This window comes from Arachis duranensis, chromosome 9, assembly GCF_000817695.3.
Source record: "Arachis duranensis cultivar V14167 chromosome 9, aradu.V14167.gnm2.J7QH, whole genome shotgun sequence".
NCBI classification, from domain to species: Eukaryota; Viridiplantae; Streptophyta; class Magnoliopsida; order Fabales; family Fabaceae; genus Arachis; species Arachis duranensis.
This window is the reverse complement of record NC_029780.3, coordinates 72,501,423-72,524,253: the sequence shown is the minus strand read 5'-3', so window position 1 is coordinate 72,524,253 and position 22,831 is coordinate 72,501,423. Positions and strand designations below refer to the sequence as shown.

Below are 22,831 nucleotides of genomic sequence, written 5' to 3'. Positions count from 1 at the left end.
ATTCAATTGCTAAGATGAATAATGAAAATTGAATTCAACTAAGAACAATGCAATCACAAACAAAGCACCCATTAACAAAAGATCAAAATTCATGTAAGACATGGGTGTTTGGAACTTCAAGTTCAAGAAACAAGGGAATGCACTGGTAAATTAAAGTTAATCATCATCAAAAATCATATTTGAAGTTGCACAAATCATAGAATATGTAAAACAAGAGAATGTTGAAAGCATATGATGGCTATCTCATATGAATCAAACAAAAGTTTCATTTAGGCATTTAACCAAACATTTGATGTGCATTGTGTAAACTTATCACAATTATGTTCAAATTCAATAAAAAGCAACCCAATAACTCAGAATTTAAACACTTGCAATACAAAGATAGCTAAAGAATGCAATAAATTCAATCTAATTAACATGAAAAGAAAATAAAAAGAATTTCAAAAATTAACATGAAAAGAAAATAAAAACCTGAAAATTAGGTTGAAGAAGGCAAGATGAAAAGCTGAAACAATGGCACTTATTATAGCCACTTCGAGTTCACGGCGGTTAGCTTCGCCGGAGACACACTGGAATTCCACAAAGGTAAAGAAGCTCTCTAGTGTAAGAGAAGGAAAAGAGAAAGAGAAGAAAAGAGAGGAAGAAAAAAGGGAGAAGAGACAAAAAGAGAGGTGGTGGTGGCTGATGGCGGCAGGGTCACCGGAAGAGGGCTAGGCGGGGCGGCACAGCAGCAATGGAGAAGAAGAAAAGAAGAAGATGCTGGCTCAACAGGGGTTTTGCCCGGTTTAACGCCTAGGTTGAGACTTGTGCGTGCGCATACAGGTCCATGCGCACGCACAAGAAGTGAAAGAGAGGGAGATGCGGATGCACATAGCATGCGAACTCTCCAAGAAGAAGGTGCGTAAAGGAGTGTGCAGGCGCACAAGCCTGTGCGTGCACACAGAAAGCAAGAAAAGAGGGAAGCATGTGTACACACAAGAAGTGAAATAGAGTGGGATGCGGACGTACTAGACGTGTGAACACTTCTAGCAGAGGGGGTGCATCAAGGTGTGGGGGCGCACATGGCTGTGTGCTTGCACAGATGACTGAAAATGTTTTTTTTTTTACTTGGAGAAAGGTCATGTATGTGTGAGCACATAGGTCCATGCGCACGCACAGAGACGAAAAGAGACAGGGGTTCATGCGCACAGGCTGTGCCAGCACTCCCAGCAGAATGGGTGCAAGTTGGCGTGCGAACGCACAAGCCTGTGCGCTCGCACAGAGTATACAAAGGGAGAGGGGTGTGTACGTACGCACAAGCAGCTGCACATGCACAGATCGAGGAAAAATAGGGGAGCGCTCACGCACAAGCCATGCAGGCGCTGCTAGCAGAGGGCACAAACATGAGTGTGCGCACGCACATGCAGGTGTGCACGCGCAGGACGCAAAAAATAGGGTTTTCTGCGCATGCACAAGTGTGTGCGTACGCATGATGCCCTGTTTTTCAAAAATTTTCTCAATTTCAAAGGTACTCAACCTTAGCTCAATCAACATTTCAACCCCAAACATATAAATATTCAAACATTCATAACCCATAAGGAAATTAACCTATCTAACTTAAAGATTAAACTAATCCAAGGTGAATCAACATAACAAAAGGCAATTAAGTCAAAGAACTATAAACAAAAAGAGAAGGGCTATAACAATGTTACCGTAGTGGGGTGTCTTCTACCTAGCACTTTAGTTTAAAGTGATAAGTTGGACTTGCATGAATTCATTGATCATTTGGAACCTCTCCAAGGAGGAAAATCTCCAACTCCTTGGCATGTTTGGGTTGTGTGTGGTAAGGCTTCACCCTATAACCGTTGATATTGAATCTAGTTCCATTGATAGGGTGAACCACCTCAACCACCCCATAGGGCTTGACGTCCACCACTATAAAAGGACCATCCCATCTAGATCTCAACTTTCCAAGCATCAACCGCAACCTTGAGTTGTACACAAGTACCTCATCACCTATCTTAAAGCTCTTCCTCCTTATATTTTGGTCATGAAATGTCTTGGCCTTTTCCTTATAAATCTTAGAATTCTCATATGCTTCTAGTCTAAGACATTCTAACTCCTCTAATTGGAGCTTACGTTCCATTTCTGCTCCCTTTAAATCCGGATTGCAATGCTTCACTGCCTAATATGCCTTGTGTTGAATTTCAACTGGAAGATGACAAGGCTTTCCAAAGACAATGCGAAAGGGGCTCATTCCAATTGGGGTCTTGTAGGTGGTCCTATATGCCCATAATACATCTCCCAATCTAGAACTACAATAATTTTTTGTGGGTTAACCACTTTTTTTAAGATTCTCTTGATCTCCCTGTTGGATACTTCCGCTTGTCCATTGGTTTGGGGGTGATAGACTGTGGATACTTTGTGAAGAATCCCATACTTTTTCATCAATGTCTCAATCTTCCTGTTGCAAAAATGGGTTCATTGCTCGCTCACGATTGCTCGTGGCGACCCAAATCTTCAAATGATATTGTTTCTTAAAAATGAAGCAACGGTATTGACGTCATCACAACAGGTTGGAATTGCTTCCACCCATTTTGAGACGTAATCCATGACTAGCAAAATATAGATAAACCCATTGGAATTTTGAAATGGCCCCATGAAATCTATGCCCCAAACATAAAAAATTTCACAAAAAATCATCAGTTGTTGGGGCATTTCATATCTTTGTGAGGTATTTCCAAATTTTTGGCATTGATGACAAGATTTGAAAAATTGGTTGGCATCCCTAAATAAAGTGGGCTACCATAATCCACAGTTTAGAAATTTCCTTGCCGTTCGTTGTGGGCCAAAGTGACCTCCACTCCCAGATGAGTGGCAAAATTGAAGGATAGACTGAAACTCGGATTCTGGTACACACTTCCTAATTACTTGGTCTGTCCCACGCCTCCACAGATGTGGATCATCCCAAAGGTAATACTTAGCATCACTCTTTAATTTATTCCTTTGATTCTTTGAAAATTGTAGGAGAAAAATGCGAGCGACCAAATAATTGGCAATCGGGGCAAACCAAGGAGCACTTTGGGATATTTCTTGCAAGGTGTCTAAGGGGAATGAGTTATTGATAGGAGTAGGGTCCAAGGTTAAATGTTCAAGCCGACTCAAATAGTCCGTTACCAAATTTTGGGACCCACTTCTATCCTTGATCTCCAAGTTAAATTCTTGCAAAATCAATATCCACCTAATTAGCCTAGGCTTTGACTCTTTTTTCTTCAGCAAATATTTCAAAGCGGCATGGTCTGAATACACCACCACCTTAGAGTCTAGCAAATAAGGTCGAAACTTATCTAGTGCAAAAACAATTGCTGAAAGCTCTTTTTTGGTAGTGGTGTAATTCGACTAGGCCGAATCTAAGGTTTTTGAAGCATATGCTATAGTGTAAGGAGCGTTACCATCGCGCTATGCTAACACGGCACCTACGGCATGATTTGAGGCATCGCACATTATCTCAAAAGGTTTGTTCCAATTTTGGCCTCACACGATAGGGGTTGTGGTCAACGTGTCCTTCAATTTGTCAAAAGCCTTTTTGCAATCCTCATCATAATGGAATTCCACATCCTTTTAAAGTAGGCGGGAGAGGGGTATGGTAACTTTGCTAAAATCCTAGATGAAATAACAATAAAAACCTGCATGACCAAGAAAGGAACAGATTTCCCTCACCAAGGAGGGGTAAGGTAAACTCAAAATGACATCAATTTAGCTGGGTCTACAAAAATTCCTTCCTTAGATACAATATGACCCAATACTATGTCTTGCTTCACCATAGAGTGGCATTTTTCAAAGTTCAATACGAGGTTGTATTGGTACACCGTTCTAGTACCCTAGCTAAGTTCCCTAAGAAATCATCAAAGGAGCTACCATAAACACTGAAATCACCCATGAATACTTCCATGCAATTCTCTAAAAGATCTGAGAAAACGCTTGTCATGCACCTTTGGAACATTGCCGGTGCATTGCATAAGCCAAACGACATTCTTTTATATGAAAACGATCCAAAGGGACAAGTGAAGGTAGTTTTCTCCTAATCTTCAAGAGCTATATGAATTTGGAAGTATCCAGTATATCCATCCAAGAATAAGTAATGGGATTTACCTGCCAAGCGATCTAACATTTGATCAATAAACGGCAACAGGTAATGGTCCTTCCACATTGCTTGATTCAGATGGCGGTAATCAATGCACACCCGCCAAGAATTTTGAATCGGGGTTGCAACAAGCTTTCCACTTTCCGTTTTCACCACGGTTACCCTGGATTTCTTTGGCACCACTTGGACCGGGCTCACCCACTCACTGTCTGAAATAGGATAGATGATGTCCACTTCCAAGAGGTGACTTACTTCTTTCTTGACTACATTAAGGATTGTGGGGTTTAACCGTGTTTGTGGTTGACGGATTGGCTTAGCACCCTCTTCCAAGAAAATTCTATAAAGGCACATTTGAGGGCTTACTCCCACAATGTCACTTTGGCTCCATCCAATCGCATTCTTGTACTTTCGAATAACCTCAAGGAGTTATTGTTCCTCTTGATTGGAAAGATCAGTTGCAACTTGGTAGCACGATTCCCCACACCTTCGTACTGTTATACCAACAAGTGCATTGGGTCATCCAAGTAATACCTAATCGAGTCAGGATCGATCCCACGAGGATTGTGGTTTGAAGAAAGCTATGGTTATCTTGCAAGTCTTAGTCAGGTGGAATCAGAAGGTTGTTGATTTTCATTCATAAAGAGAAACTTTTTAATGTGGAATAAAGAAAATGAGGTACAAAATACTGATAGGAATAGGGTTAAGGATTGGAGTTGCTTTGTCTTTCTGAATTAACTCCGGTTTTAATGCTCTCTTTGCTTGTGAGTGATTTCTTCAATGCCAGGCTATATGTGATTGACACTGCTTTGAGCAACTGCCAATACTCCTCCAAATATGAACCCCAGATTTAGTGTGGATCCATTCTGATTAAGGGTGAAGCTCGTACAGTCCATTCTCCTTAATGATCCTACTCAAAATGCCACAAACAAGGTCGGATCTTCCGGATCAGAGAATGTTGCACCTTGGGTTCTAACCTCTACCACAGAGACCCTAATCTCCTCGAAAATTGGCTGAACTGATGTCTCAAAAAGTTTCCAACAAAGTCGTGGATTAGCTATCTGAGAGACGTATATTCAAGCTGTTGGTTTGTCACTGTTTAGTGAAAGACGCATTATGAACCCAAGTAGACGCGGGTGTTTATCAGGAACATTCGTCTTAATGCGATGAACAGAGCTAATTTGTCAGATCATCCTATTCACCACGATGAAGTACAAATATACATCTTAGAATTAATCAAATACAGATCAAAGAGAAATAGTAGTACTTTTACTAATTCATTGGACTCAACAGGGCTCCTCCCCTTAACCTAGGAGGTTTAGAAACTTATACTGAAATGAAAACACAACGTAAAATGTGTATGGTATGCGAATATGGTGATTAAAGGTCTGAATTACATAAATCTAATCCCTTAAATACTAAACATATGACTATTAAGGGTAAAACAATCTATTTAGTGCTAAAATCCACTTCAGGGGCCCACTTGGTAATGCTTGGGCTGAGCTTTGATGAGATCCACGTGCTATGAGGTCTCTTGGGTGTGGAACGCCAGCTAGGGGGTCCTCATTGGGCGTTTGGATGCTAGTCTCTTCTTTTGGGTGCTGGACGCCTGGAAGGGGGCCGGAAGCTGGCGTTAGATGCCAGTTTTGGGCTTCTAATCTGAAGCAAAGTATGGACTATTATATATTCCTAGAAAGCTTTGGAAGTCAGATTTGCATAGCCATTGAGAGCGCTTCATTTGAACTTCTGTAGCTCCAGAAAAGCTCTTCCGAATGTAGGGAGGTCAGATCCGGACAGCATCTGCAGTGCTTTCTCTGTCTTTGATTCAGACTTTTGCTTCTGCTCCTCAATTTCAACCAGAAAATACCTGAAATTGTATAAAAAATATAAAAACTCATAGTAGAATCTAAAAATGTTATTTTAACACTAAAACCTATAAAAACTCAATAAAAACTAAACAAAAACTACTAAAAACTATATGAAAGTGATGCCAAAAAGCGTATAAAATATCCGGTCATCACAACACCAAACTTAAACTCTTGCTTTTCCCCAAGAAACTAAAATATAGTAGGATAAAAAGAAAATTAAGATACAATAAATCTCTAAATTTTAAATGAATATTAGTTTCAATTAGATGAGTGGGACTTAGTAGCTTTTTGCTTTTGAACAGTTTTGGCATCTCACTATCCATTGAAACTCAGAGATGTTAGCATCTTTAGGAACTTAGAATCTAGATAATATTATTGACTCTCCTAGTTAAGCTTATTTTGATCCTTGAACACAGCTTCATGAGTCTTGGCCGTGACCCTAAGCATTTTATTTTCCAATATTACCACCGGATACGTTCATGCCACAGACACTTCACCTGGGTGAACCTTTTCAGATTGTGACTCAGCATTGCTAGAGTCCCCAGATAAAGGTGTCCAGAGTTCTTAAGCACACACTTTTTGCTTTGGACCACGAATTTAACCGTCAGTCTCAAGCTTTTCACTTGACACCTTCACGCCACAAGCACATGGTTAGGGACAGCTTGGTTTAGTCGCTTAGGAGAGGATTTTATTCCTTTGCGCCATCCTATCCGCTGATACTCAAAGCCTTGGGTCCTTTTACCCTTGCCTTTTGGTTTAAAGGGTTATTGGCTTTTTCAATCTACCCTCTTTTTCCTGCATTTTTAGGCAGTAATATATTTTTCTGCTTTTCATTTTTCTTTTTCTTTTTGCCATTTTTTTCTTTCTTGCATATATATATATATATTTTTTTTTCTTTTGCAACATGCTTTTTCTTTTTTTTTCTTTTTTCAACTTTTTCTTGCTTTAAAAATCAATTTTTGGATTTTTCAGATTATCAATAATACTTTTCTTTTTTCCTTATTCTTTCAAGAGGCAACATTCATAAATTTCAACTTCAAATATGCATTGTTTATTTCATACATTCAGATAACAAAAGCAAATGACACCACATCAAACTAATTAAACTAATCTTATTTTAAACTTGAAATTCATGCATCTCTCAATTCTTTTAAAAGAAATTCATTTTACAACTTGAGATATATGGAACATTTTACAACTTTTAAGACATCAATGCAAATAATCATGTAATAAGAACAAGAGAACAGATAATAAAGCATATAGAAAACAAAAATATAAATAATAAGAAAGGGGTGTAAAAGAGAACGAATCCACCTGAATGATGGTGGCTAGTGCTCCTCCTTGAGGATCCAATGTATTGCGTGATCTCTTCAATGTCACTCCTTTGTCTTTATTAAGGCTGTTGCACAGGTTCATGTGCATGCTCTCTGGTTTGCTCCATCCTCTTCTTCTATACTTAAGAGTGCTAGAAGTCACAAAGCAAAGCTTTTGCAACACCAAACTTAAGAGTTTTGCTCGTCCTCGAGCAAATATGATCAATGGGGAAGAAGAAGGTGGGGTAGGTGGAGCTTCCATGGGACCTACTGGTCTTGAGAGGCTAGGGAATTCAAATTTCTTGCTTCTCTACATTGGTGTTTGAACGCCCAGGGGCTGATTGATTACTTACATCATCTACCCATTTTCTTGCATAAAAAGGACCATAAAAGAGGCATAATCTCATTTGATCATTATAACTCATGCCTTAATTGACAAATATCATAGTGCATTACTTTGAAATGAGTTTGTACTGGATTTTAGGTGGAGAAGACATCAAAAATGGGGAAGAAAACAACAAAACAAGTGGGGCGTGTGAAACAGGCATGCCACTTGGAACAAACGCCGCAGAAATGTATTGGCGTGGCACGCCAGAAGCTGGGCGTGGCACACTGGTACAACATTCCAGAGAGCAAAAATTGAAGACCATTAAAGGGGCGTGGCACACCAGGAGTAGGGCGTGGCACGCGAACTCATTACTAGATGAGCCATCACTATGGCGTGCCACTTTGTGTCGAAGGCGTGGCACGCCAACCCCAAAGTTCACTTGGGCGTGCCACTTGAGGACCAAGGCGTGGCACGCCAAGCCTATAAAAACCACAATTGAATGGGCATGCCACTTGAGCAACAAGGCGTGGCACGTGAGCACCTAAGGAGGCCAAATAAAGTTGGGCGTGCCACTTGGTATCGAAGGCGTGGCACGCCGACTTAATTATCTCACTTTGGCGTGCCACTTAAATATTCAGGTGTGGCACGCTGGTAGTGTTTTCCAGAGAAGGAATTAAAGGGCCATGAACTCAGGCGTGCCACTTGGGAGATAAGGCGTGGCACGCCAGCAAGAAGATGAACCAAATGAAGGGCGTGACATGCCAGTCTCATGGCGTGGCACGCTGGTAATGTTTTCCAGAGAGGAAGAAGAGGAGCCAATGAATTCAGGTGTGCCACTTGGATGGCGAGGCGTGGCACGCCAGCAAGGGGGTGAAGCTTTAAGAAGGGCGTGGCACGCCAGACCTTGGGCGTGCCACGCTGGTACAAATCTCCAGAAGCATAGAAATAAGGGAAGTGACCTTGGGCGTGCCACTTTGGTTCGAAGGCGTGGCATGCCAGGGTGTTTTGCCTTTTAAAATGTCCTGGGTGTGCCACTTTGGATCAAAGGCGTGGCACGCCAAAGGTGAAATAGAGGACAGCGCGCCACTTGAATGGAGAAGCGTGGCACGCCAAATTAGAAACAGAAGGAGCGTGACAAACCAGAGAAGCACCAGTCACACGCTAGCTGGAAGATCACGTTTGTTGAGTTTCTTTTCCCTCCAAATTGTAATTTTCTTTTCACTTTTGTAATTTTCTTTTATTTTCTAGATCTAGGAGTAGTATAAATACCCTTGGAAGTATTGGAAAAGGGGGTTAGCTAGCAAGTCACAAAGCTTAGTTTGGATTTCACTTTTACTTTTCACACTTCATCTCTTCCATCTTTTGTACTTTCACCCTGAGCTATGAGTAGCTAAATTCCTTCTCATTGAGAGAGGGAGCTCTATTGTTCTTAATGGATTAATGATAGTGACTTTCTTCTTCTCTTCATCTTCTCTTTGATTTGCTAGAAGGAATTTCGATTTTAATGCTTAGTGTTTAATTAATTTGGAAAAGAGATTGAATGCAAAATGGGTTTCGTGGGAACCTTGGAAAAGGAAACATGAAACCATGCTAGAAATCCCTTCTCACACTTGAGTAGAATCTGGGTTTTGGTGTTTGGATATGGTAACATATAATCCTCCCTCTACCTGGACCTTTGATGATGTGTGGTATAATCAGGGACCAAGCATATCTCTCTTCATGAGCAATTAGACCAAGGAATTGGCTATTGATCAAGATCTGAGAGATTGAGTCACCAAGGGATTTTGGCTCAATCAATCATGATTGCCAAGAGGTCAATGAGTTTCATGATTAAAGAGGATATGAGCTGGAATTAATCCAAAGAGACAGTATCTCCTGATCTCAATAAATTTCCCCATTCTTATCTCTCCCATTCTTTTATAGCTTTACTTACATTCTACAAAATCCCATTCCTCTTTACATTCTTGTTATTTCTATTTCTGTATTTTATTGCTTTCTGTTATTTTTTTTGTCATTTATGTTTCTGCCATTTATAATTCTGCACACACAACTTATTCTGTTGAGTTTGACTAATTCACCAATTGATTAAAATTGCTTAAATCTACCAATCTCTATGGATACGATCCCACTCCACTGTGGCTTAATACTTGACGATAATTTTGGTGCACTTGCCAAGAGCAGATTCATCAATATTATTGGGAAAGGGTAGTGAATCTGGACTATCAAGTTTTATGGCGCCATTGCCGGGAATTGGTTTGAATTTGACAATGAGTAAACCAATTAGAAAGCTAGATTAAGGTTTTTTTTATTCTATTTTTTTTCTTTTCTTTCTTCTCTTTATTAATTTCCTAGTGTAACCTTTAAATTCCGTTCTAATCTCTGTTTTTCTTTCTTGTCTTTCTGAGATTCTTTAGCCATTCATTGTTTATACTTTCACTCTTCTAACTGTTTGATCAATTGCATCACTTGGGCTAATCACTAATTTTAAGTAAGGGGATTTCTTCACTTGCTTTTTTCTTGCTGTGAGTTAGTTGTATGACAGGTAGAAGAGGAGAGACTTCATCCTCTTTTGATAGTGAACTTGAGAAAACCTTCCTTAGATTGAGGAGGGAGGCTAGAGGCAAGGGTATAGTTGGAGAAGAACCAGTAGAAGAAGATCTAACAACTAGCATGGAAGACGAAGTGCACAAAGATGTTGGAGGAGGAGCTAGAAATCAAGCCGGGTAAGAGACGAAAATCTTAGGCTCCTATATCAACCCAAATCCAGGAAACTGTGGCAATAACATCCTCAAGCCAACAATCCATGCCAATGACTTTGAGTTGAAACCTCAACTCATCACACTAGTCCAAAATAACTGCTCATATGGAGGAGGTGCTCAAGAAGATCCAAATCAACATCTCAACATATTCTTGAGGATATGCGATACTGTAAAGTCCAATGGTGTACACCCTGATACCTACAAACTACTTCTGTTCCCTTTCTCACTCAGAGATAAGGCAACAAAGTGGTTAGAATCATTTCCCAAGGAGAGCCTAACCACATGGGAGGATGTTGTGAACAAGTTTCTAGTAAGATTTTACCCTCCACAGAGGATTAACAGGCTAAGAGCTAAGGCGCAAACCTTTAGACAACTAGATGGTGAAACACTTTATGAGGCCTGGGAGAGGTTCAAAGATCTAACAAGGAAATGCCCACCGGATATGTTTAATGAGTGGATGCAGCTCCATATTTTCTATGAAGGATTAACCTATGAATCGAAGAAGGTTGTGGACCACTCTTCAGGGGGTTTACTCAACAAGAAGAAGACCATTGAGGAAGCCATAGATGTCATTGAAACTGTAGCTGAGAATAACTACTTCTATACTTTCAGAAAGAGGCCAAAATAAGGGGGTGCTGGAACTCAATTCTATGGATGCCCTGTTGGCACAAAATAAGGCAATTGCAGCACAATTGGCAGCCTTAACCAAGAAAATGGAAAATAATCAAGTTGCAATTGTCCAAGCTAAAGCACCACCCCAAGAAGAAAATGAACCAGAAGTTGAATGTGAGCAAGCAAACTATGTGCATAACCCCTCTCGACCACCATATGACCCTAACTCTAAGACATATAACCCAGGATGGAAGAACGACCCAAATTTTGGGTGGGAGAACCAACAAAATCATAACCAAGAGCATAACAAACCATACCAAGCCAATCAATACCAGAATCAACAGACCTTACCACAATCCACCTCACACATCATATCCTTCCAATCAGCAAACACACCACCATCAAGACACACTAAACCTAACCTTACAACCATGTGAAATCAAGGGTAACTTTGAGAGAGTAGAAGCCGCAATAGCACAGCTATCATCATAGCTCACAGGAGACATTTCCACCCTCTTGGAAAGGCAAGCACAAGCTGAAAAGAAGATAGATGCCAACCAAGAAGAATACAGGTCAAATTTGAAGAATCAAGGTACAGCAATCTCAAAACTAGAAGCACAAGTGGGGTTCTTATCCAAGCAAATCCCAATGCCTACACACATATTTCCAAGTGATACCATGGCCAACCCAAGAGGGAAATGCAAGGCCATCACACTTAGAAGTGGAAAAGTGATAGAAGAAGCCACCCAAAACCAGGAAAACAAAGAAGAAGAAGCTACAGAAAAGCCTGAAAACGGAAAGAAAGAAGAGGCTCCTAGCCCATCTTCACCAAAGCCAATCTTAAAGCCTTATGTACCAAAGGCACCATACCCACAAAGGCTAAGGAAAGATGGGAAGGACAGCCAGTTCTCCATATTTTTAGAAATCTTCAAAAAGCTCCAAATCAATATACCATTTGCGGAAGCATTGGAACAAATGCCCCTCTACACAAAATTCTTGAAGGAGCTCATGACTAGAAAAAGAAACTGGGGTGAAAAGGAGACTGTAGTCCTAGCTGAGGAATGTAGTGCCATCATACAGAAGAAACTCCCCTAGAAAATGAAGGACCCAGGGAGTTTCCAAATCCCCTACATCATAGGGGATATCAATATTGAAAAGGCCTTGTGTGACTTAGGAGCTAGCATCAATCTCATGTCTTTGAACATGATGAAAAGGATGAGAATTGAAGAAGCCAAACTAACAAGAATGGCACTCCAACTAGCTAACAGAACATTCTAGTTTCCACATGGAGTGGTGGAAGATTTGTTGGTGAAGGTGGAAGAATTCATCTTCCCAGCTGACTTTGTTGTGCTGGATATGGAAGAAGAGGCAAACACTTCAATTATCCTAGGAAGGCCATTCCTAGCTACTGCTGGAGCTATCATTGATGTGCAAAAAGGATAACTGGTCTTGAGATTGCATGAGGAAAAGATGGTCTTCAATGTTTTCAAGGCAATGAGTTATCCCAAGGAAGCAATAGGAGAATGCATGATGGTGGACACCATAGAACAAATAGTCCAAGGAGTTTTGGAAGAAGAGCAATATGAATGAAGTATAGAATTGGAGCAACAAGCACCACGTGAGGAACCACGACAAGGAACCATGGAAAGCTCAATCATGGCAAACCACAAAGACAACAATGAAGAAGAGGCACCGAAACTAGAGCTAAAAACCCTACTTTCAAGCTTGAAATATGCCTATCTAGGTGACAACAACATATACCCAGTGATCATCAACTCAAGGTTGAGCAAGGAGCAAGCAGAGGAGCTCATCCAAGTGCTAAAACAACACAAGGATGCTATAGGCTGGACACTCACAGACCTAAAAGGGATTAGCCCTTCGATGTGTATGCACAAGATTCTACTTGAGGAGGGTGCCAAGCCCTCAAGACAACAACAATGAAGGTTAAATCCAACCATGAATGAGGTAGTCCAGAAGGAAGTGTTGAAATTGTGGCAAGCTGGGGTGATCTACCCCATCTCAAATAGTCCTTGGGTGAGCCCGGTACAAGTAGTCCCAAAGAAAGGAGGAATTACTGTTGTACCAAATGAGAAGAATGAGCTGATGCCAACAAGAACAGTGACCGGTTGGCGCACGTGCATCGACTACAGGAAGCTCAATGAAGCCACCAGGAAGGACCACTTCCCCCTACCATTCATGGACCAAATGCTCGAGAGGCTGGCTGAACATGAATACTACTGCTTTCTTGACGGTTATTCGGGTTACAACCAAATAGTTGTGGACCCAAAGGACCAGGAGAAAACTTCATTTACTTGTCCATATGGTGTTTTTGCTTATAGGAGGATGCCCTTTGGATTGTGCAATGCACCTGCAACATTCCAAAGGTGCATGCCCTCCATATTTTCGGATATGATTAAGAGGTTCATCGAGGTGTTTATGAATGACTTCTCTGTGTTTGGTAACACATATTCTGATTGCTTGCATCACTTAGCCCTGGTGCTGAAAAGATGCCTAGAGACCAACCTTGTTTTAAACTGAGAAAAATGCCATTTCATGGTTACAGAAGGAGTGGTCCTTGGTCATAAAATCTCAAAGAAAGGCATAGAAGTAGACAGGGCAAAGGTAGAGGTGATTGAAAAGTTACCTCCACCTTGCAATGTCAAAGCAATAAGAAGCTTTTTGGGACACGCTGGTTTTTATAGGAGGTTTATTAGAGACTTTTCCAAGGATGCCAAGCCATTGAGCAACCTACTTGTCTCTAATGTGCCTTTTGTTTTTTATAATGAATGCATGTTAGCCTTTGAGGAGCTTAAGAACAAACTTTCCTCTGCACCTATCATAGCACCACCATGTTGGGGATCTACCCTTTTAGTTGATGTGTGATGCATCAGATTTTGCTGTGGGTGCTGTTTTAGGACAAAGGAAGGATAAGTTGGTGCATGTAATTTATTATGCCAGCAAGGTCCTTAATGAAAATCAAAGGAACTACACCACTACAGAGAAGGAATTACTTACCATTGTTTTTGCTTTTGATAAATTTAGATCATATCTCATTGATTCTAAAGTAATTGTATTCACTGATCATGCAGCACTCAAATACTTACTTACAAAACAAGAATCCAAGCCAAGGCTAATAAGATGGATCTTGCTACTCCAAGAGTTTGACATCGAAATCAAGGATAGGAGTGGAGCAAAGAACAAAGTTGCTGACCACCTCTCAATGATCCTACAAGAGGAAGAAGGAGCACACCATCTTGCAGTTAATGAAAGCTTCCCAGATGAGCAATTGATGATGATACAAGAGACCTCTTGGTTTGCTGATATAGCCAATTTCAAGGCCATTGGGGAACTACCAACCAACATCAACAAACATATGAAGAGAAAGCTCATCAAAGATGCCAAATACTATATCTGGGATGAGCCATACTTATTCAAAAAGTGTGCTGATGGGATCTTGAGGAGATGTATACCCCATGGAGAAGGACAAGTGGTGCTTTGGTAATGTCATGGATCTGCATATGGAGGCCACTTTAGTGGAGAAAGAACAGCAGCCAAGGTGCTCTAATGTGGATTCTACTGGCCAAGCATTTTCAAAGATGCAAAGGACTTGGTGTCAAGGTGTGATGAATGCCAGAGGGCTGGCAATTTACCCAGGAATAATGAGATGCCACAGAGATTTATAATGGAGCTAGAACTATTCGATGTATGGGGATTGACTTCATGGGGCCTTTCCCATCCTCCTACTCAAATAGTTATATACTTGTGGCTGTAGATTATGTGTCAAAGTGGGTGGAGGCTATTGCCACCACCACAAATGACAACAAGGTTGTAATGAGCTTCTTAAGAAAGAACATATTTAGCAGGTTTGGAGTTCCCAGAGCACTCATTAGTGATGGAGGTATACATTTCTGCAATAAACAACTAGAAGTACTCCTTCTCAGATATGGAGTCAAACACAAGGTGGCAACCCCTTATCATTTGCAGACCAACGGGTAAGCAGAGATTTCCAACAGGGAGCTAAAAAGGATTATCAAAAAAACTGTTGGAAGCTCAAGAAAGGACTGGTCTAAGAAACTAGACGATGCTTTATGGGCCTACAGGACAGCCTTCAAGACCCATTGGAATGTCACCATACCAACTAGTGTTTGGCAAGGCTTGCCACTTGCCAGTTGAACTGGAGCATAGAGCCTTCTAGGCTCTAAAATTACTGAATTTTGATGAGCAAGCTGCTGGAGAAAAGAGGCTGAGGCAACTCAACGAGCTGGAAGAATTTAGGAACCAAGCATATTGTAATGCAAAGATCTACAAAGAGAACACAAAAAGATGGCATGATCAAAAGATAGCAAAGAGGGAGTTCACTGAAGGACAAAAGGTGTTATTGTACAATTCTAGACTTAGGTTCTTCCCTGGGAAGCTTAATTCTAGATGGTTTGGACCCTTCACTATCATCAAAGTGTACCCCTATGGTCAAGTAGAGCTCATGGAGGACAAAACACAGAGAACCTTTACTGCAAATGGCCATAGACTCAAGCATTAGCTGGGGGACTCACTGGATGAAAAAAAAAGTGAGCTACCACCTCAACTGAAAAAGGAAGAACTTCAAGCTAGTGACGATAAAGAACTACTGGTTGGGAGGCAACCCAACACTTTATATCCTTTTGATTTATTGCTTTATTATAAGTAGATTGTAAATATTAGCTTAGGAAGTTAATTTCAGTTTTGATAGTTAAGATAGCTTTGTGAGTTAAATTGTGTGCTATTTTTTGAAAGTGCAGCTGGATGAAAGCATTTACTAATGATAATGAGTGATTGGGCTAAGAACTAGCTAAAAAGCTAAGTTTGGTGTGGCCACTCACCAACTTGATCTAGGCTTACAAACATTTTGATAAATTATATTTCTAAGGAGTAAGCCCATAACTTAAGTTTAGTGTGGCCACCACCATATGAGAATCAATCAGCAAGCCCAATACCACTCAAATTGGAAGCATTTAGTACATTGGTGGAGACTTGAATGTGGATTTTAATGTGTTCAGGGGAGACTAGACGCAAAGAATGTGAAAGGATTGAAATTATCTCTTCCCCATGAACACATTAAAAACCCAATGATAAACCCAATTTATTGAGATGCAAATGAATTATGTTTGGTGTCCCAAGGGACACCCATCAGTTGCAATCCCATTCACTAGCATTAAAACGGAATGTGGAGGATCATTTTGTCATTACTAATGGGGTTTTATTTTCTCTTTTTCAGGAGATTGAATGGGGCCCACTTGATAGATAACAAGGAGGTCAAAGTGTACTTGCACTTTGGAACTCAACATCTTCAGAAAGCACAACAGGATAAGGGTTGACACCTCTTCCCACGCTAGTCACCACTCCCCAAGTGGAAAACATTGAATTCCCTTATTTTCCCACCATCAAGCCACACCCTTCATTCCTATATATATTCCCTACCCCCCATTCCCTCCACATAACAAACTCACAAAGCCCTTTCTTTCTTCTCTCATTCTTCTTTTTCTTTATCTCTCTACTTGATTGGGACAATCAAGTGCTAAGTTTGGTGTTGAGACAAAACCTTGTTTTGCTTGTGTTTCTTTGCAACACTCCATTAATATCTCAGAACTCTCAAACACACTCTCTCTCTCCACCCAATGGCACCACCAAGATCCTCAACCTCAAAGAAAAGAAAGACCAAAGAACTAACCTCAGGTTCCTCAAGCTCAAACTTCAATGAGTACAAATTTATCTCAGCATTCAACCAAAACCAATTCTATGATTGGGTGAGTGAGAGGGAGATCATCCCAGAGGTCGGCTTCCAACTAGGAAGGAATGAGCACCTTGAGATCAACATTGAGATCAACAACAGGGGCTGGGCACTCTTTTGCAACCCACCAAAGAAAGTGGTGGAAGGTGTGGTAAGGGAGTTTTATGCCAATGCCGTGCCATAGCCAGGGCAAACATATGGGTATATCAGCTATTTGAGGGGGAAGACCATTGACTATAGTCCCTCTAACATAGAGAGGGTGCTGATAGTGAAAAGGGTCAACTCCACTTGAAGTTATGAGGAGAGGATGAAGCAACTAGACCCAGGATTTGATGAAATCCTGAATGAAATTTGTGTACTAAATGTGTAGTGGATCAATGATAAAGATGGAAAACCCAACCAGCTGAGGAGAAGGGACTTGAGCCCCCAAGCTAGGGGGTGGTTAGACTTTGTGAGAAGGTCTTTGATCCCTACATCAAACACATCTGAGGTGTCTAAGGAGAGGGCTGTATTTATATACAGTATAATGAAGGGAAAGAACATGAATGTTGGGGAGTTGATTACCAACAACATCAATAAGATACTGAAAAGCACTAACAAGAGCACAAGATTGTCATTCCCCAGCATCATACAAGAGCTATGTGATGAAGCTGGAGTTGAGAAGGTGATTGATGAGGTGTTGGTGAAGCAAGATAAGTCTATAACTGTCAAGAAGATGGCCAAGGTGTTGGCCATCAATACACTTCAAATGGCTAGAGAGCATAGAGCTCACGTTCATGTGCCACACCCACAACAACAAGAGGAAGAGGAGGCAGAGGAGCAACCACAATTTCTGGCACTTCAACCACCACCATACCAAAAATACCAACAATTTCCTGAAGGAATGAACTGGGAGCATCTGCAAGGAGAGGTGCACCAAATGAAGGGAGATCTACATCAATTGAGGGAAGATGTCAACCAATCTCAAAGTAGCCAAAGGGAGCAATGGAACCAAGTGAATGAGAAAATACACAACCTCTAAGGAAGTTCTGAACAACTGAAGGAGCAGCAAGGAAGGATCAACAGGGGAGAAATACAAGGCAGCTTAGGGATGATGCTGGAACATCAGTTACATCAAATGAACAGCCTTGCTAAATTCAGACACCTCTATGAAGTTAGAACTACAGCAAGAAGGAAATATGACTACTATGAACAAACTAAGTTCAGTTACTTGTGCAATGCAGTAGCCAACTTGAATCCCAGTTACCCCACCTATATGCAGAAATTGGAGGAACTCAGTGGACGGCAGGAGGAAATTGCGTATTGGTACGGTATTTATAACCCACTAACTTACCGGCAAGTGCACCGGATCGTACCAAGAAATACCTTACGTGAGTAAGGGTCGATTCCACGAGGATTGATGGATTAAGCAACAATAGCATTTGATAGGATTAGTTAGACAAACAGAAAATAGTGTTTGGAAGTTCAAAAGCATTAACAGTAAATTTAGAATATTAAAGACAGGCAGATAAATAAGTTGGGAATAAAATATTGAGAAAACAGTTAAGGTTTCAGAGTTATCAATTTTTCCGGATTAACTTTTCTTACTAACTAATTTAATCATACAAGATTTAATTCATGGCAAACTATATGTGACTAGACCCTAATTCCTTAGACCTTCCTAGTCTCCTCTAAAATTCATTAACTGCCAATTCCTTGGTCAATTAATTCCAATTAGAGGGTGATGATCAATTTCTAGTTTATATGCCAAGAGAATCCTAATTATCCAAAAATATGGGAATTATATGTCACGTATCCCGTTAAATACAAACAATTAGAAATTCAGTATAATATGTTTTCAAGTTGTTGTTCAAGTAAAGAGCTTTTCCAAGTTTCACAAGAACTCAATTAGAACATGGGTCATACTTCCGTTCCACCCATATTCATAAAATAAAGAACGAAAACAATTATTGAAATATAAATAAAAAGATGGATTAAATTAGAAAGATCAAATGAATTAATCCATACAAATAGACAGAGCTCTTAACCTTAACAATGGAGGATTAGCTACTCATGACTCAATGAAAAATAAGGATTCTAGTAAAATGTACTGTGTTCTAATCTGATGGCATCAGATCCCTTTTTATAACTAATCCTAATAAATTTAAAATCTAATTATCTAAAATTAAAAATAATATATTTTCCTTAAAAAAATAAGATTTGAATTTAAATTTGAATTAGTTAACAAGTCTTTAGTTGATGGGTGGGGACCACTTGATTTGTCCATTCTGTAGCCTCTAATTTGTGTTTTCTGGGCTAGAAACTGGGTCAAAATAGCCCAGGAATCACCCCAGCATTTTTCTGCACGTGGCTCATGTCACGCGTACGCGTCAGTCATGCGTACGCGTCGATGGTCTTTTTCGCAAGTCACACAGACGCGTCAGTCACGCGAACGTGTCGCTGAGCAAATCTTCAATTCACGCGTGCGCGTCAGTCACGCGCACGCGTCGCCATGGATACCTCCAAATCACACGCACGCGTCAGGCACGCGTGCGCGTCACTCCTCGCAGCCATCTCCTTTGATTCTTGTGCTGCAGAAACTCCATCAAATTCCACTGAATGCTACCTAAAATAAACAGTATTGCACAAAACTCAAAATAGTATCCATAGTGGCTAAAATATAATTAATTCTTGATTAAACTCAACAAAATCCATGCAAATTCACTAGGAAAAGATAGAAAAGATGCTCACGCATCACAACACCAAACTTAAACCGTTGCTTGTCCTCAAGCAACCAAAACTAATATAAGCTTAGGATGTGAATTTGCATGAGAATGAGAGTTCGATTAAGCTCATGTGTCTTTTTATAGTGGGGTTTATAACTGTAATCCTGGATAGGTTTGGCATCTCACTCTCCTTTGAATTAGGAGGATGTCATTGTCATTCGGAATTAGAATCCGGATAATATTATGAATTCTCTGATCTTTATATTTCAGTTTAATCCTTGAACACAGCAAAATTTAGTTTAATTTATTTTTCTTTGGTGCTTTGCACCTTAAGCCTAGCCGTGACTTTAAATATTTTTTCCCAAGGATTACTTGACACAGAAACACCACAAGCACTTAACTGGGGGACTCTCTTTGAGTCCTGATTTTTCTTTCAGTCACTCCCAGACAGTGGTGCTCAAAGCCTTTAGCATTCTCTGTTAAACGCACTTGGTCTCGACTCTAAGTGTTCTGTCTCAAGGATTACTTGATACAATCACAACATAAGCATATGACTAGGGAAACAACTCTTTGAGCTCTTAATCATGTCTGACCTCCCTAGTCATTGATGCTCAGAGCCTTGGACATTGCTTTTATTATTATTTATTTATTTTTTTCTTTTGTTGTTTCTTTTACTTCAAGGATTAAATTTTTCTGAATTTTAGAGAAGTCATAATAATTCTCTAAATTCCTGTTCCTTATACATTAACATCCCTTGATTCAAATTCAGAAATGCACTGTTCATATCATGCATTCAAAATTACAATTAATACCACCACATTTAAGTAAATAAGACTACTCTTAAAATTAACTCAATTTCTCATGCACTACATCTGTTCTTCTTTCTTTTTGATTTCAAGGTTAGTGGGCAATACATGAGACATCTTTTAAAATTAAAGCCCTTAACAAAAAACTAAACTAGAACCTATGAATCTACTAATAAAGGATCATGCACTAAACAAAATAAAGTAGCAGAAAATCGAAACATAACAGAGAAAAAGAGGGGAGGAATAAAAAATGAAAGGAACTCAACCACCTTAGTTATCCTAGCGGTCGCTTTATTCTTCAGGTTGTGTTCCTCAGTGAAGATGATTCGCCTCCCTTTTGGTGCCATAGGAATAAACAGAAAACCCGTTAAGCGAAGCGTCAACACCAAACTTAAATGTTTGCTTGTCCTCAAGCAAAGAAGAACTGAAAATAAAAACAATAGTGAGAGGAAAGAATAATATATAGATAAAAGAACAAGAGAGAATTAGGACTGGGAGAGAGAGAAAGAAAAGTAAAAACTGTGCGGCGAACAAGTGTAGTTGTGCGGCGAAGGTGACGCGTATGCGTGGGTCGCGAATTTTCTTTATGACGCGTTAGTGTCAGGCACGTGTCCGCGTGCCATAGGTTTTGTGCGATTCGCGTGAAGGTAGTCGTGTGCATGCACAACTCTCTGTTCACGTGGCTTGGAAACCAATAATTTCATACGACGCGTTCGCGCGCGCACGCGTCGGGGACGTGTACGCGTGAGTAAATTTGTGCCTCTGGCATGCTTCCAGCCCCAAGCCAGAACAAATCTCTGCCTAAACACTCCTTTACATCGATTTTGCAGGTCACGCGTATGCGTCGCTGACGCGTACACGTGGATGGCGATAATTGCATACGACGCGCACGCGTAGGGTACGCGTACGTGCGGTCATGTTTGTGTGGCAAGCATGAGTCCAATGCCACTCCCGCGTAACTCTCTGTCAAATTTTATTTTTCACGCGCACATGATTGACGCGTTCGCGTCAGTGACGCTTGTGCGTTGTGTGCGCTTTTTTTTAGCTTGAGGTGTTTGGTTCCTGGAATAAAATAGCTGCATGATCAGAAAATTAGTAAGAACTTAATAAAAATAAAATAAATAAGAAAACTACTACTACGAAATATAAAAATAGCTAAGGATACGAAATTATCGGGTTGCCTCCTGGTGCACGAAATTGTGATCATCAATGGTGCCATCAACATGGTACGCTCAATTGCAATCTCAACTCTTTATCACAACTTCGCACAACTAACCAGCAAGTGCACTGGGTCGTCCAAGTAATAAACCTTACGCGAGTAAGGATCGATCCCATGGAGATTGTTCGTATGAAGCAAGCTATGGTCATCTTGTAAATCTTAGTCAGGCAGATTCAAATGGTTATGAAAGATATATGAATAAAGCATAAAGATAGAGATACTTATGTAATTCATTGGTGAGAATTTTAGATAAGCGAATGGAGATGCTTTGTCCCTTCCGTCTCTCTGCTTTCCTACTGTCTTCATCCAATCCTTCTTACTCCTTTCCATGGCAAGCTGTATGTTGGGCATCACCGTTGTCAGTGGCTACAATCCCGTCCTCTTAGTGAAAATTTTCAACGCACCCTGTCACGGCACGGCTAATCATCTGTCGGTTCTCAATTAGGTTGGAATAGAATCCATTGATTCTTTTGCGTCTATCACTAATGCCCAGCCTTCAGGAGTTTGAAGCTCGTCACAGTCATTCAATCATTGAATCCTACTCAGAATACCACAGACAAGGTTAGACCTTCCGGATTCTCTTGAATGCCGCCATCAATTCTAGCTTATACCACGAAGATTCTGATTAAAGAATCCAAGAGATAAATATTCAAGCCTTGTTTGCTTATAGAACGGGAGTGGTTGTCAGGCACGCGTTCATAAGTGAAAATGATGATGAGCGTCACATAATCATCACATTCATCATGTTCTTGGGTGCAAATGAATATCTTAGAACAAGAATAGGCTGAATTGAATAGATGAACAATAGTAATTGCATTAATACTCGAGGTACAGCAGAGCTCCACACCTTAATCTATGGTGTGTAGAAACTCCACCGTTGAAAATACATAAGTGATAGTAGTGATCATTGGTTTCGGCCCCAGAGAGGGAACCAGAAGAACCAAGATGAAAAATACAATAGTAAAAGGTCCTATATGTAGAGAACTAGTAGCCTAGGGTTTACAAAAATGAGTAAATGACATAAAAATCCACTTCCGGGCCCACTTCGTGTTTGCTTGGGCTGAGCATTGAAGCATTTTCGTGTAGAGACTTCTCTTGGAGTTAAACGCCAGCTTTTATGCCAGTTTGGGCGTTTAACTCCCATTCTTGTGCCAGTTCCGGCGTTTAACGCCGGGCAGTTTTGAGCTGATTTGAAACACTGGTTTGGGCCATCAAATCTCGGGCAAAGTATGGACTATTATACATTGCTGGAAAGCCCAGAAAGTCTACTTTCCAACGCCGTTGAGAGCGCGCCAATTGAGCTTCTGTAGCTCCAGAAAATCCACTTCGAGTGTAGG

General features: G+C 40.5%; 1 protein-coding gene across 1 annotated transcript; it reads right to left on the bottom strand.

Moving 5' to 3' along the window:
• Positions 1–1,753: 1,753 nt before the first annotated feature.
• On the bottom strand, positions 1,754–2,125 carry LOC107465904 (uncharacterized). Its single transcript, XM_016084890.1, has one exon. The coding sequence runs from the start codon at positions 2,123–2,125 to the stop codon at positions 1,754–1,756; it is 372 nt and encodes a 123-aa protein (XP_015940376.1).
• Positions 2,126–22,831: the final 20,706 nt, after the last annotated feature.

Excerpts from the sequence above, each read along its gene's own strand:
- LOC107465904 (XM_016084890.1), bottom strand. The coding sequence starts at position 2,125 with ATGGAACGTAAGCTCCAATTAGAGGAGTTAGAATGTCTTAGACTAGAA.